Source organism: Phoxinus phoxinus, assembly GCF_949152265.1.
Source record: "Phoxinus phoxinus genome assembly, chromosome: 24".
Lineage (NCBI taxonomy): Eukaryota > Metazoa > Chordata > Actinopteri > Cypriniformes > Leuciscidae > Phoxinus > Phoxinus phoxinus.
In genome coordinates, this window is record NC_136899.1 from 3047823 (window position 1) to 3062236 (window position 14414).

The following is a 14414-nucleotide window of genomic DNA, read 5'->3' on the forward strand; positions in this document are numbered from 1 at the left end:
AAGGTGTAAAAATGACACATTCTGAAGCTATTATGAATTGAAACATCATCAGTCATGCATTCGAACACCAACGTCACATATGCACGTTTGATCTATGATCGGTTTGAGTTTCCACAGGTGTGTGTGACAGTCGGTGGTCTCGATGGGGGTGATATCACAATACCTCACAAGGCTTGAGAAGTGTTTCTCTATAGTGGCTGGGATGGTTTTCATGTAGAGGAACCATTCATGTCTTAGTTTAATACTTAACATTAATGGTTTGTTCAAATCACTATTTTAAAGTGTGTGAGCAACAGTAGCTTGGCAAAGACCCCTTAAAGGAATAGTTCACTTTGAAATTAAATGTTGGTATGTTTTAGCTTACCTGAAGTGCATCCAAGATGTAGGTGTCTTTGTCTCCGCAGTAGTTTCAATTTTGATATTTTTCAGGTCAAACCGTTCTTGTCTGTCAGTCATATAATGCAGGTCTATAGGCACTGTCTCTAATAGCATGCAGAGAAAAGTCCACATTAAAAAATTCCCCATCGTAAGTGCACATTGATGGCCTAAGACACGAAACAAGCGGTTTGTGTGATAAAACGAACAGTATTTATATCGTTTTTATCTCTTTTACAAAACCACGTCCATCTGATCTGTTTACTTAGTCTGCGTAAGTGCCGTAAAGCTCCGGAAGTAGTTTGCGCGAGCTTACGTAAATGTATTTTTTTACATCGGTTTAAACATCCCGGATAAGCGCAAACTAGTACCATTTCTATTAGCCGTCCTACCTACAATCTCTGTTCTGTGCATAGGTTCTGGTGTAAACAATGAGTGACGTACACGCGCGAGAGACCACTTCACACTTCCGGAGACTTCCGGCGCTCTACGGCGCTTGCGCAGACTAAGTAAACAGATCAGATGGACGTGGTTGTGTAAAAGAGATAAAAACTATATAAATACTGTTCGTTTTATCAAACAAACTGCTTGTTTTGTGTCTTAGGCCATCAATGTGCACTTACGATGGATACTTTTTTAATTTGGATGCTATTACTTTTCTCTGCATGCTATTAGAGACAGTGCCTATAGACCTGCATTATATGACTGACAGACACGAACGGTTTGACCTAAAAATATCAAAATTGAAACTACTGCGGAGACAAAGACACCGACATCTTGGATGCACTTCAGGTAAGCTAAAACACACCAACATTTAATTTCAAAGTGAACTATCCCTTTAAACCCACTAGTTCATTTAGGAGTTGCTCTAATCCAGATTGATATGATATTGATGAAATGAAGTGAACAGATGGCAAACATGCACTTTAGTGAGTTATTATGCTGGCTAAAGACGTGCCAGATAAACCAATACAAATATGCACTACCTAAGAGGAATGAACAAGTCAATGCAAGACTATTTCTATAGTTGTTCAAACTTCTTGATAAAGGAGAGTTGAGTCACACCTATAATTCGAGAGGTTGTATTTACATGCATTTGAAGTGGATTCTTTCATATGGGTGCTTAATGTTTTTGTAGTGCTTAAGTGCTTAACATTTTCCCAGTTTTGGTCAGAAATGCATCATATTGCAGAAATAAAATGCATTTTCACGTTGACTTAAATGTGCTATTTATGTGCATAATGAAATGCTGAGTTCCAGAAAGGTCAATTATCAGTTAAAGCTAACTATCTATTATTAAAGCCATTAAACAACTAGGAAAGTTGTAGAAAAGGCAGTTAAAGAGGTGATGCATGCGTGCTGCTGATAAGTGTGTGTGCGTTGCCATGTTTTATGTTGATCTTTTTTACAGCCTGCATGATATCAGTGATGCTCATGTTCTGTTCTTCCTCTATTCTGAGTCCAGCGGCTGGTGAGCTGTTCTCTGGGAGATGAGTGTGTGGATACTGTTGAAGAGGCTCTTTCACAGATTATTGCACTTCTTGTTGATTCTCATCGGCTGTCCCGGGCCAGACCAACAAAGTCATCCTGAGAGACAGACACAACCATGTAAGAATGCAACACATGCACCACCAATAAAACTGATGGCAAAGCACGCAAAAGAAAGAAACAAGCATGGTCTAAAAGTCTTTAGGGCTTACATATATCATATGCAACTGATAATATGTATTAACTTGAATGGAATGTGATGCAAGTCTCTTTGGGTAAAAGTATCTGCCAAATGCATAAATGTTAAATGTTCTTGCAAATCCACTAAAAAACACCAGCTGATTATAAGAGGAAAATGGAGTGTCACTCAATAGCCTAAGGATCATTGAATATTTGTGAAGCATTGCATATTTTTTTAGTCGCAACTAATGATGAATGTGTTGATTATTCCATGACTGACCATTGATGAGGACCTGGAGGAGTTTGCCATGTGTTCTCTTCTCCGCTGCGACTGCACACACACTGCTGGTGTGTGAGCGCTGCACCCAGAAGAGGCCGAGTGTGTATGTCTTCAGCTGTGCGTCTGTCAAAGTGAGGCATGTTTGCTTGATCCAGGTGATACTGCCGAGCTCCACCTCTGCGGTGACGTCACGTCTACCTGTCTGCACTTTCAGGCGGAGCACATACGAGATGACATCAAGCGGGCTGTGTCGCGTTACTCAATAAGAGCAAACAGGTACGGATCTTTACAGTCGGGTGATGTTGTCATTTACACTGTGCTCGCAACCAGGACGGAGAGACGAGAACCTGTTACGGAGCGGATAAACCGGTTTAACCAGTTTCTACATAGCTTACAAAGGTGTGACTGAGAGTACAGGGAGGGCGGCAGAGAGACAGTTTCCCTGGGAAATAAAGATTCATTCCACCTCGGCTGTTCTTTAGGACTAAACACTTACGGCCAGGACTGCAGTCAGGTACAGTGTGTTATCTTTATCTGCTCTACGGGAGCTTATCGGTTTCAGAGAATGAGATCGAATCTGTGTGTGAGTGTGTGTGTTTCACAGCGAGAGACATGTTGAACTAACCTCAAGGCAGCTCAATGTCAAACTGAATGCCAAACATATTTTCTAGTATTATTTATGAAGGAGTGTGTGTTGGTTTTACTAGACTTGATGCACAGAATTGTCACCATAAGTGAGCGAAATCTGATTTTTAAAAAAATCTGACATTTTGTGAATGACTTTTATTTTTAAAAAAATGCAAAAGCTTTTCTTTTAGGGTTTGGGAGTGTAATCCATAGAATTATCTTCATATAAATACTATAGTACGTCATCATTTAATGTACAGCACTTTACTCCGCTTTGTAGTTTTTTTAATGAATTTGACCAACTAATTTTCATAGCTTAGTAAATTAACTTAATTCAAAATAGTGTTTAATTAAGTCTTTATTTAAAAGATAATGTCTTATTTAGAAGATAAAAAGCTTTTTACCATGTGTGTGTTTATATGGGTGTTATTATTATTGTTATATAACTCTTTTTATGTTTAATGTGATTGTTGGTGACTCATTGTGTGTCTGCAATTAAAGCACATTTGGATTAAAGCACCGTGACGCACATCAATAGCGACTGAAATACTTTTTCCGCTTGACTACAACACACACTGTCCTTCTGGATAAAGGGTGTGTTGTCATGTGAATGTGTTTGTTTCAGGTTCTGTCAGTCCCGTATGGATATTCCCAGCCCTCCGTACACACAAGCCCCAAATCCACCCGCATCCAATCCCCCTCCGCCCTACCCGGGCATCAGAGGTGTGTGTGTGTGTGTGTGTGTGTGTGTGTGTGTGTGTGTGTGTGTGTGTGTGTGTGTGTGTGTGTGTGTGTGTGTGTGTGTGTGTGTGTGTGTGTGTGTGTGTGTGTGTGTGTGTGTGTGTGTGTGTGTGTGTGTGTGTGAATCAATACTATCTATACTATTTATTATAAACAGACACGGATTAACACACTCTCAATTCTAGCTAACGGACTAGGAAACGGTCAACCTGATAAGTCATTCCTTAAGGCTCAGATGGAAGTGGTGAGTACATATAACCAAACACACACACACACACACACACACACACACACACAGTGAAAAGTTCAGGGGGAAAAAAGGGTCGAGAAGTATCTTATGCTCATCAACGCTGCATTTATCTGATCAAAAATACAGTAGAAATGTGAAATATTATTAACATTTTAAATAAAAGCTTTCTATTTGAATGTATTTTAAAGTGTAATTTATTCCTGTGAACAAAGCTGAATTTTCAGCATCATTACTCCAGTTTTCAGTGTCACATTATCCTTCAGAAATCAGTATAATATGATGATTTGCTGCTCAAGAAACTATTATTATTATCAATGTGCTGCTTAATATTTTTCCGGAAACCGTGATACATTTGTCCCCAAAAAGTCTGAATTAGCATGTATTGTTCAGTTAGTTTAGAGACCGTTGACCTCGGACGCTCTGGTCGACCTTCAGCTTGACCATTAGCATGACCAACAGCTGATATCACTGTTTATACTGTCACATGAACAACAGTTACAAAGATCAAGAAGAACCCATTTAAAGAACTCTGCATGTCTTTTTATTATTATCCGCCTCTCTCTCTCTATTTCTAGGATGTGCTTAATCACTGTTTTGATGACATCGAGCTGTTCATCGGAAAGCTGCAGCAGTCAGCAGAGGCTCAGATCATCCTCGACCAGAGAAGCAAGAAGAAGAAGAAAAGTCAGAAGAAAAGTGCAGACGGTATGAAGGAGAAATCAAACCTGAAAGCTTATCAAAAGAAAGCAGTGTGAATTCCTTAAAGCGATCCCCCAAAGCACACGTGAATTGAGCAGTGTGTAAAGAGCGACAGTGGCGCGCTCTTATCAGTGTGTTATCAGTGTTGTGTTATGGGCCGTCAGCAGCATTCACTCCTCATACTGACGTATTCTCAGTCTGAACAATATACCTGCATCATCCTAAACATATCTGCATTTGTTCCAAGAACTTAATGTACTTGGAAATCTTCTCTTACATGTTTCCTTTTATTTTGTTAATAGCGCTCATGATCCGTGTCTCAGAGTTTGTTGTGTGTTTCTGTTTTATAGAGGATCTTCTCACGGCTAAAGCCAAACCGCCTTCTGAGAAAGAGTTTGCCGACGCTTTTCAGAAATTCAAATACATCTTCAGCCTGTTGGTGAGTCATGAATGTTAATGTCAATATCAAATAATAAGTTCAGAACATCTTTTGCAGTATTAATTAATTAATTAACTTAATTAATTTAAAAATATATATATTTTTATTGTATATTTTAATGATTTTAAATGATGATTTAATGAATAATTTATTAATTTAATATTTATTATTTCATTAAATAATAATAGTAATAATAATTTAATAAAATAAAAAACATTATATTTAGCATGTTTAATTGTTTCCCAGAAAATGCTATTTACATCTCTAAAATCCTTTTTATTTTTTTAAATATGTATTACACTATTGTAATACATTTGATTTTTTATCTAAAAAAGCATTAAATCAAATTAAATAAAATTGAAAATGTTATATATATATAATATTATATATATATATATATAATGTTATATATATATATAATTTTATATAAATATATATACATATAATATACATATATAGAGTATTTTATATATACATAAAATTATATATATATATTAAATATAAATATTAAATAAAAATAATAAATGTGTGTGTGTGTATATATATATATATAATTTTACATATAATATACATATATAGAGTATTTTATATACATCAAATTATATATATATATATATACACACACACATTTATTATTTTTATTTAATATTTAATATTTACATTATTAAAATGATTCATGGAATAACTAACAGCATTATTTTATACAGTTATTTATTGCTATTTGAAGAGCTTAATTCTTGAGAAGCTGCCAGATATGAATATGAATCTGCAGGTCATGCGGTGGCACATTTCTCTGTCAGGCTTCAATAAGCTTGTTTGTTTTACAGGCACGGTTAAAATCCGTCATCACCAATCCGACGTCCGAGGAGCTTGTGCATCACGTCTTCAAACCGATCGACATGGTGAGTAAAGAAGGCTGACTGTGTGCGTGTGCATTTATATGTTTGCACACATTCCTCTTGAGCAAACGGCAGAGCTTTTAAGGCCTTTGTTGCACAGTATTTGAACGCTATTGTGTGGAGAACGGCTGCAGTAAAGTGCACTCACAAGTTCACCTGGATTTGTGTGTTTGTAGATCGTGAGGGCAACAGGAGGTCCTGGTTTTGCTGCGTCCGTGTCCAGCCCGGCGATGACGCAAGGAGCCGTGGCTCTGCTGCAGGACAGCCTGACGGAACAGGAGAATGCATTATGGGTCTCTTTAGGGCCTAACTGGACACACCCAAAGTACATGAAGCAGAATTTTTTTTTAAATTGGCGATCTGTCCCTTTAATATGTGCACATGCTGATGTGTGGTTGACTTCACGTAGGTCTGCTCTGCGGAGTCCCGTGGCGCCGTACACACTCGTGTTTCAGGACGGCTGGAAGCCTCCGGGGTCAGACGCCGCTGGTTGGGTCGATCCTGTGGAGTCAGAACACAAAAAGGACGCTGAGCTCTCAAAAGTAGAGGTATTTATGTCCTGTTGTGTCCAATAATGTAAAAAAAAAATGTTTATGGTTTTGAAAAAAGTCTCTTCTGCTCACCAAGGCTGCATTTATCTGATCAAAAATACAGTAGAAATGTGAAATATTATTACAATTTTAAATAAAAGCTTTCTATTTGATTATATTTTAAACTGTAGTTTATTCCTGTGATCAAAGCTGAATTACTCCAGTCTTCAGTGTCACATGATCCTTCAGAAATCAGTATAATATGAGGATTCGCTGCACAAGAAACATTTATTGTAAATGTTAAAAACCACCTAATATTTTTGTGGAAACCGTGATAAATCAATTTTTTTTCAGGATTCTTTGATAGGAAGTTCAAGAGAACAGCATTTATTTGAATTAAGAAATCTTTTGTAACGTTTTGTGTCTTTACTGTCACTTTTGATCAATTTAATGAATAAAATATTTAAATTATTAAAAAAAATCTTATTAACCCCATACTGTTGAATGGTAATATACATGCTGGATAGGCTTCTTTGATTTACAGTCTCTTTAAATTAAAATTTAATTACACTTTCTGAGCCGTTTCATTTATTTATAATTCATTTATGCTAACCAAACAGTCAGATGGAAATTTAAAAACATAATTAACCATAAAGAAAAACAAACAAACAAATAAATGTGATTTCCTTGTCCATCATTGTGAGTTTATGTTATTTTGCTTACATGAATTGTTTCTGTCACACACAGCTGACCCCGTCTCACGCTTCGGACCGTCACGCTGCTCCTGTTCAGACTACTGACCAACTGTAAGTTTGATTCACATCTGAACAAACAAACAAACAAACAAACAAACATATACATTAATACTTATATCATTAGTATATAGAATGTGACCAATCAGGGATCAGCTTCACCTTTCAGCTGATCATCAGACTGACCATGTGACCATGTAGCTCTGTAGACACAGTCAATCACATTAGACCGATGTAAGGATCAATATATGCCAGGGTTTGTTCACACAAATAACAAAAGATTAACTAACAAAAGTTGATTTGTGGTGTCGACTCTCAGGAGTTTCACTTCAGCGTGAAACAAACCTTCATTCATTCACTCATTGTCTATTGTCTCTTAAATGACTCAGAGTTTCTGTCCTTTTTTATCTCAGTAATGAAAGGTGCTTATTTTGCAACCGCATAAAAATTGTATTGTGTAAAGTTGTAATGTACATGCAGTGTAAACATCTCTCTCTCTTCCTCAGTGATGGCGGTGTGCAGGAGCGTGTGTATCGATGCAGTTATGATTTTGTTGCCCGGAACAACAGTGAGCTGTCTGTGCTTCAAGGAGAGACGCTAGAGGTCATCAGTGATGTCAGCTAATTATAATAATATATATACTAACCCAATCCCTATCCTAAAGAAAACATATTACTTTTTTGTTTTTTGAGACATCTGGAGAATTTTTTTTAATATAAACAGTACATTTATTTATTTTATTCTAAATATACATTTCATGCATGACTTGCCAAATAAAGACATCCTCATATATATATATATATATATAATCCCAGATGTGTCCATTGTAAAATCCAAGTGTAAAATGTATTTTTATTTTATTATAAATATATATTTATTTTATTTCATGCATGACTTTTGTATTTAGTATATATATGTGTGTATACATGAAGATGTATGCACACATATATATAAAATAATAAATAAATGATATATATAATTTATTCATGGACATTTCTGGGGATTTATTCATGTACATTTATTCATATATATATATATATTTCATCCATGACTTGCCAAATAAAGACATCCTCATATATAATTAGATATATTAATAATAATAATAATTTTATTTTTTATGGACACATCTGGGATTTTTATACATTTATTCATGTATTATTATTTTTATTTTTTTATTATAAATATATATTTATTTTATTTCATGCATGACTTTTGTATTTCAAGCATAAATCCCCATTATACATACATACAACACATCTAAGTATTATAATAATACAAATAATCCCGTATTTTCCTGTTTTTCTCTGTCATACAGGTGACTGAGTCATCCAAGCGATGGTGGAAGTGTCGTAACAAGTTTAATGAAGTGGGATTCGTGCCGTTTAACATCCTGGAGCCGGTCGCACACATCGACAACCCTATACTGCATAAAACCCCAAAGGTACAAACTCACATCGCTCACTTCCAAACATCTCTCTTCTCCTCCTCGCTCTTCTGACTCTCCCGTCTCTGTTTCAGCCTCCCGCTGCTCCACCGATATCCACCGCCCTGCCCAGCCCGTCCGCCATGACCTCTGACCCCAGATCCCCTCGGCCTCGCAGCATGATTCCCGGATCCCTGCCTGAGGACACAGAGAAAGGTATAAACACACTAACAGGGGACCTCAGGCTGAGACACCTACACTCCTCAAGTGTCTTCTAGACTTCTGCTTCTCAAACCAAAGAAAGTACAATTAAATAGACAGATTAAAGTTAAAAGTTTTTAAATTATAAAACAGAAATATTGCCTTTTAAGCTAAAGTACTAAAATGACTAAAACTGAAATGAAAATTAATGAAAGCTAATTGATTTTTTAAAATAAATATTACAATAGCACATCAAATTACTTCAACTTAAAGTAAATTTAAAATGTGTATTAAATCTTGTTATTTTAGCAACACTGATATACTATTATAGTTTCTGTTAATATTTTGAATTATTTATTTTCATAGTTTAATTTTAAAGTTTTAGTAAGTTTGTTGTATGTTCTTGTCATTTATTTATTTATTGAAAATCTCTATATAGCTTTAATTAAGTTTTAGTTCAACTTAAACAAAAAAAAGAAATGTTACCTTGGCAAATAGCTCATTATTTGATTTGATTTATTTCACGTAATCCAATGTTTTTTTATAGTTTGAGTAAACAATAATAATAACGCTGCTAAGAAATATGAATTCCAAAATATAATTCTCAATATGAATAGATACTATGACAGTACATGATGCTTCCGGTGTCCTTGTGCTCATTGCTCAGCGATGCAGGTGAACGACGAGTTACTGCAGCGCTTGACCAGCGGGAAGAATCTGTCTCCTCGACTGACCATCCATCGCTCCACGGACACGTCTGCGCCGCTGGACTACAGCTCACCGCCGGCAGAGGTGGAAAACTGGCTGAGGAAGAAAGGCTTCAGTGATCCGTGAGTCAGGAAACACATTACCACAGCAATCAGTGAACTATTAACACTAACAACCCGCCTGTAGCGCCTCACGTCACTGACCATGGGGAAACAGACCCACGGTCATTTAGTAGCATTTTATATTCAAATATAGTATTATGCCTATGCATTTATGTTGCATTAGTATGATTTTATATTAAACTATAGTATTTTGCCTATGCATTTATGTTGCATTAGTATTTTATATTCAAATATAGTATTTTGCCTATGCATTTATGTTGCATAAGTATGATTTTATATTAAAACTATAGTATTTTGCCTATGCATTTATGTTGCATTAGTATGATTTTATATTAAAACTATAGTATGTTGCCTATGCATTTATGTTGCATTAGTATTTTATATTCAAATGTAGTATTTTGCCTATGCATTTATGTTGCATTAGTATTTTATATTCAAATATAGTATTTTGCCTATGCATTTATGTTGCATTAGTATGATTTTATATTAAACTATAGTATTTTGCCTATGCATTTATGTTGCATAAGTATGATTTTATATTAAAACTATAGTATTTTGGCTATGCATTTATGTTGCATTAGTATTTTATATTCAAATATAGTATTTTGCCTATGCATTTATGTTGCATTAGTATGATTTTATATTAAAACTATAGTATTTTGCCTATGCATTTATGTTGCATTAGTATTTTATATTCAAATATAGTATTATGCCTATGCATTTATGTTGCATTAGTATGATTTTATATTAAACTATAGTATTTTGCCTATGCATTTATGTTGCATTAGTATTTTATATTAAAATATAGTATTTTGCCTATGCATTTGTAGCATTAGTATGATTTTATATTAAAATATAGTATTTTGCCTATGCATTTGTTGCATTAGTATGATTTTATATTAAAACTATAGTATTTTGCATATATGTTGCATTAGTATGATTTTATATTAAAATATAGTATTTTGCCTATGCATTTATGTTGCATTAGTATGATTTTATATTAAAACTATAGTATTTTGCATATATGTTGCATTAGTATGATTTTATATTCAAATATAGTATTTTGCCTATGCATTTATGTTGCATTAGTATTTTATATTAAAACTATAGTATTTTGCCTATGCATTTATGTTGCATTAGTATAATTTTATATTAAAATATAGTATTTTGCCTATGCATTTATGTTGCATTAATATGATTTTATATTAACACTATAGTATTTTGCCCATGCATTTATGTTGCATTAGTATTTGGTTATTTGTGTGAATAACAAACCCTATATTTGTCCGGAATTGATCTTTGTGCAACGTCCTGACTGGTCAAATGTGATTGACTGTCTCTAGAGCAACAATTTTTTGTCACATGAAAAGTGAAGCTGATCCCTGATTGGTCACATACTATAGACTTATGATATAAGTATTAATGCATACAGATGAAACTCTAAAAAATCGAATATGGTGCAAAAGTTAATTTATTTCAGTAATTCAACTTAAAAGGTGAAACTAATATATTATATAGACTCATTACATGCAAAGTGAGATATTTCAAGCCTTTATTTATTACAATTTTGATTATTATGGCTTACAGCTTATGAAAACCTTTTCACAATATTCTAATTTTGATCCAAAATAAGCCATAATCATCAAAATTATAACAAATAATGGCTTGAAATATCTCACTTTGCATGTGTAAATGCAGTGTGCATTTATGTATATATTTGGGATTTTTGTAAGAGATCTATCTCCTAGTTCAGGGGTTCTCAGCTGTGCACCGTCTACTTTCCTGCAGAGTTTATCTCCAACCCTGATCATACACACCTGAACAAGATAATCAAGGTTTTCAGGATTATTAGATATTACAATCAGGCGAGTTTGATCAAGGTTGAACCTAAACTCAGAGTGGAGAAACCCTTTACTAGTTTAATGTCATCAGAGCAGCTCAGTCTCTGTTTTGAGGTGTTGTATATACAGCAGTTTAGTCACTGAAGGGCTGTTGGTGTGTGTGTGTGTGTGTGTGTGTGTGTGTGTGCAGGACTGTACAGTGTCTGCGGGTTCTGAATGGAGCTCAGCTGTTCTCTCTGAATAAAGAAGAGCTGCGTGCTGTTATTCCTGATGAGGGCGCTCGAGTCTACAGTCAGCTGACCGTACAGAGAGCCCAGATCGAGGTACACACATTTACTTTATCCAGGTATCATACGCTTCTGTTGTTTCACATGAAGCTACATATAACGGTTACGGAATCATTCAAACTCTACTTCTAAATTTAGAATGCTTTTAAATAACAACATTCTAAATTTCAATTCAAATGTTCTAAAAGGTCTCAACACAAAATCCACACACTCCTGATGTACAGCATCATTTTGGTCTATTACAATGAAAAGAATTGCTACTGAATTAAAGCCTTTGAATTCAAAGTGAACACATTGACACTATACCAATACGTTATAATTAATTGATATTCATCAATGCAATCTGTTTGGTGCCAGCCCATACAGTATTAATATTTCTGTATATTGCAGTCAAGAAAAAAGAAAAAGTTGCCAGTATATACTGCACAGTGTGAAGTATTGGCTCACTAGGCAAAGACTTGAACAAAAGAAAAGAAAAATGCATTAACCACTTGCTTAAACATGGTTCATTACAGGTGTGTTAGTCTAGTGGTCAAGTTTTCATTCAGCATGCATGAGGACTAAATATCCTAACTTAATATGCAATAATCAACCTAATGAAGAAGCATTAAACACACACTGTGTCTCTCAGGACGATCACAGAGCCACAGAACTGGAGACGGTGATGGAGAAGCAGAAGATGAAGGTGGATTTGAAACTGGAGAGTGGAACTTTATGAAGATCCATTGAAGACTAGTGTTCAAATACACACTCTCTGTCTGTGTGATGTATACGTTTGAGGCTACTTGCACAAGATCATTTACGTTATTGTAACCTGCTTTGTGGCTTGTTTTATTTTCCCGTTTAGCTTTACGGCATGAAATTATCATTGTAAATCTCCACAATGATGTCTAACATTTAAATTGTCTGTGTAATATGGGTTAATAATATATTCTCAATAAATAAATTGAATGCACAAACTAGCAAATCCTCTTTCTCCCCAAGAGGGCGGCAAACACCCGTCTGTGCAAAACTAACACAGCGGATATATGGATCAACTCTTTTAGGACTTGAACCTGGTTACCAGAACTAAAATCCACTAATAGAAACGTAATACAACTAAGAGTTCAGAAGTAATCAATGTACTAAAGGTCCATCAATCTTAACATGCACTTTAACAAGAGCAGCAACAGTAACAGTGATGCTTAATAAGCAAATACCACTAATTATGAAATTAATACTTATGAATCGAACTAGTTTATATGGGCACATTCTGAAATATTTCAAAGTTTTGGTGTTACTTGTTGTTCTGGACCCTCAACCAAATATCTTTGCCAAAGCAAATGCAAGTATTGCTCCATTGCTTAGTCAGATATACTACAAATTTACATTTTAGTTTAGTTGCAATAACTTTAAGAACGAAAATACTCGAATAATTATAAATCTCTAATCTAAAGCAGTCTTCAACCAAATCAGTTTACACGAACTATCTGCTGTTGTAACCACTAAAAAGTGTAATAGCATTCCCATGTGAAGGGTAACTTACATTGAACACAAAGATTTTATATGCTCTACCTCTGTGTGTGTGTGTGTGTGTGTGTGTGTGTCAGCAGCTGCTCGCGGGTGTCGTGTCAGGTGAGGTGAGGAATGTGTGTTTGTAATATGTCAGCTGCAGAGTTTATGCGCGAGATTTATTAGCTAATTAAACCCACATTATGATTCCACACACACACTGAACCTGTACAAACATGCGTTTGATGCTTTAGGCCCGAAACACTACACGAGAGTGTGATGTAGATGTACCTGGAGAGAGCATTCGTCCATCAATGGCTTTCTGAACTGATGATGAGCGCGTTATACTGTCTATGGTTAGAAGCTTCGAAACATGTTTTTTTTTTTTTTTCTCGAATCAGTCGTTCGGAGCTTTTTTTCTTTTCTTTTTTTTTCTCGGAGCTTGTACAACAAACGATGCTTCGTTACGTCATTCTAATTCTGATTCGAACATCGAACCTTGATTTCTAAACATTTAAAAACAAAAATCTGATGAAGCCATGAAGTTTTATACTTGCATAAGTCAGAAAAGAAGAATGATATAGACCAAGCGACCTTATAAAACACAAAACAAGCACTATACATTAATAAAATAGCATACATTTTATAGAGCCCCCATTATTAATGGTATTTATTTCTAGATAGATGACATTTAATAATAGTTGAACTTCAATGAAAACATACACATGTTTGGTGTGATTTTCGCTTGACCAGCAGGTGTCGCCAGCCTGTGGTGTTTGAACGCTTCGAAAGAGTGAAAAGCAATTAGTTCAATTGATTCAGTTTAGACAAGCTGCCTTTCTCCAATCACTTTAGGGTGTCGTCTACCTGCATCTAACCATTCTGCATCTAAATCTAACCATCCTAACCTTGGATTTCACTTTTTCATTTGGTTGCTTTCTGAAAAAAAAAAAAAAAAAAGTTTACAGCATAATTCATAACTCATAATGCAATGCAACCAGGTATTTAACCTGAGTGCAAACATGTAGACAGTTAACATGCCCAGCCAGATTCAAAATGTTGCTCTAATCAACATTGAAGC

General features: G+C 35.0%; 1 protein-coding gene across 2 annotated transcripts; it reads left to right on the forward strand.

Moving 5' to 3' along the window:
- Positions 1–2529: 2529 nt before the first annotated feature.
- On the forward strand, positions 2530–12803 carry eps8l1b (EPS8 signaling adaptor L1b). 2 transcript variants are annotated; one of them, XM_079602522.1, is made up of 15 exons: positions 2530–2837; positions 3576–3673; positions 3877–3935; positions 4517–4646; positions 4991–5079; positions 5907–5981; positions 6155–6303; positions 6388–6526; positions 7256–7314; positions 7767–7875; positions 8576–8701; positions 8779–8899; positions 9552–9714; positions 11746–11878; positions 12474–12803. In XM_079602522.1, the coding sequence occupies exons 2-15, from the start codon at positions 3592–3594 to the stop codon at positions 12558–12560; spliced, it is 1521 nt and encodes a 506-aa protein (XP_079458648.1). In that variant the 5' UTR covers positions 2530–2837; positions 3576–3591; the 3' UTR covers positions 12561–12803. The 2 variants fall into 2 exon arrangements, with proteins under 2 accessions (XP_079458648.1, XP_079458649.1); XM_079602523.1 differs by having other exon boundaries at positions 7767–7863.
- Positions 12804–14414: the final 1611 nt, after the last annotated feature.

Excerpts from the sequence above, each read along its gene's own strand:
- eps8l1b (XM_079602522.1), top strand. The coding sequence starts at position 3,592 with ATGGATATTCCCAGCCCTCCGTACACACAAGCCCCAAATCCACCCGCA. Across the intron at positions 5,080-5,906 it reads AATACATCTTCAGCCTGTTG|GCACGGTTAAAATCCGTCAT; the intron begins GTGAGTCATGAA and ends TTTGTTTTACAG. Across the intron at positions 6,527-7,255 it reads CTGAGCTCTCAAAAGTAGAG|CTGACCCCGTCTCACGCTTC; the intron begins GTATTTATGTCC and ends TGTCACACACAG.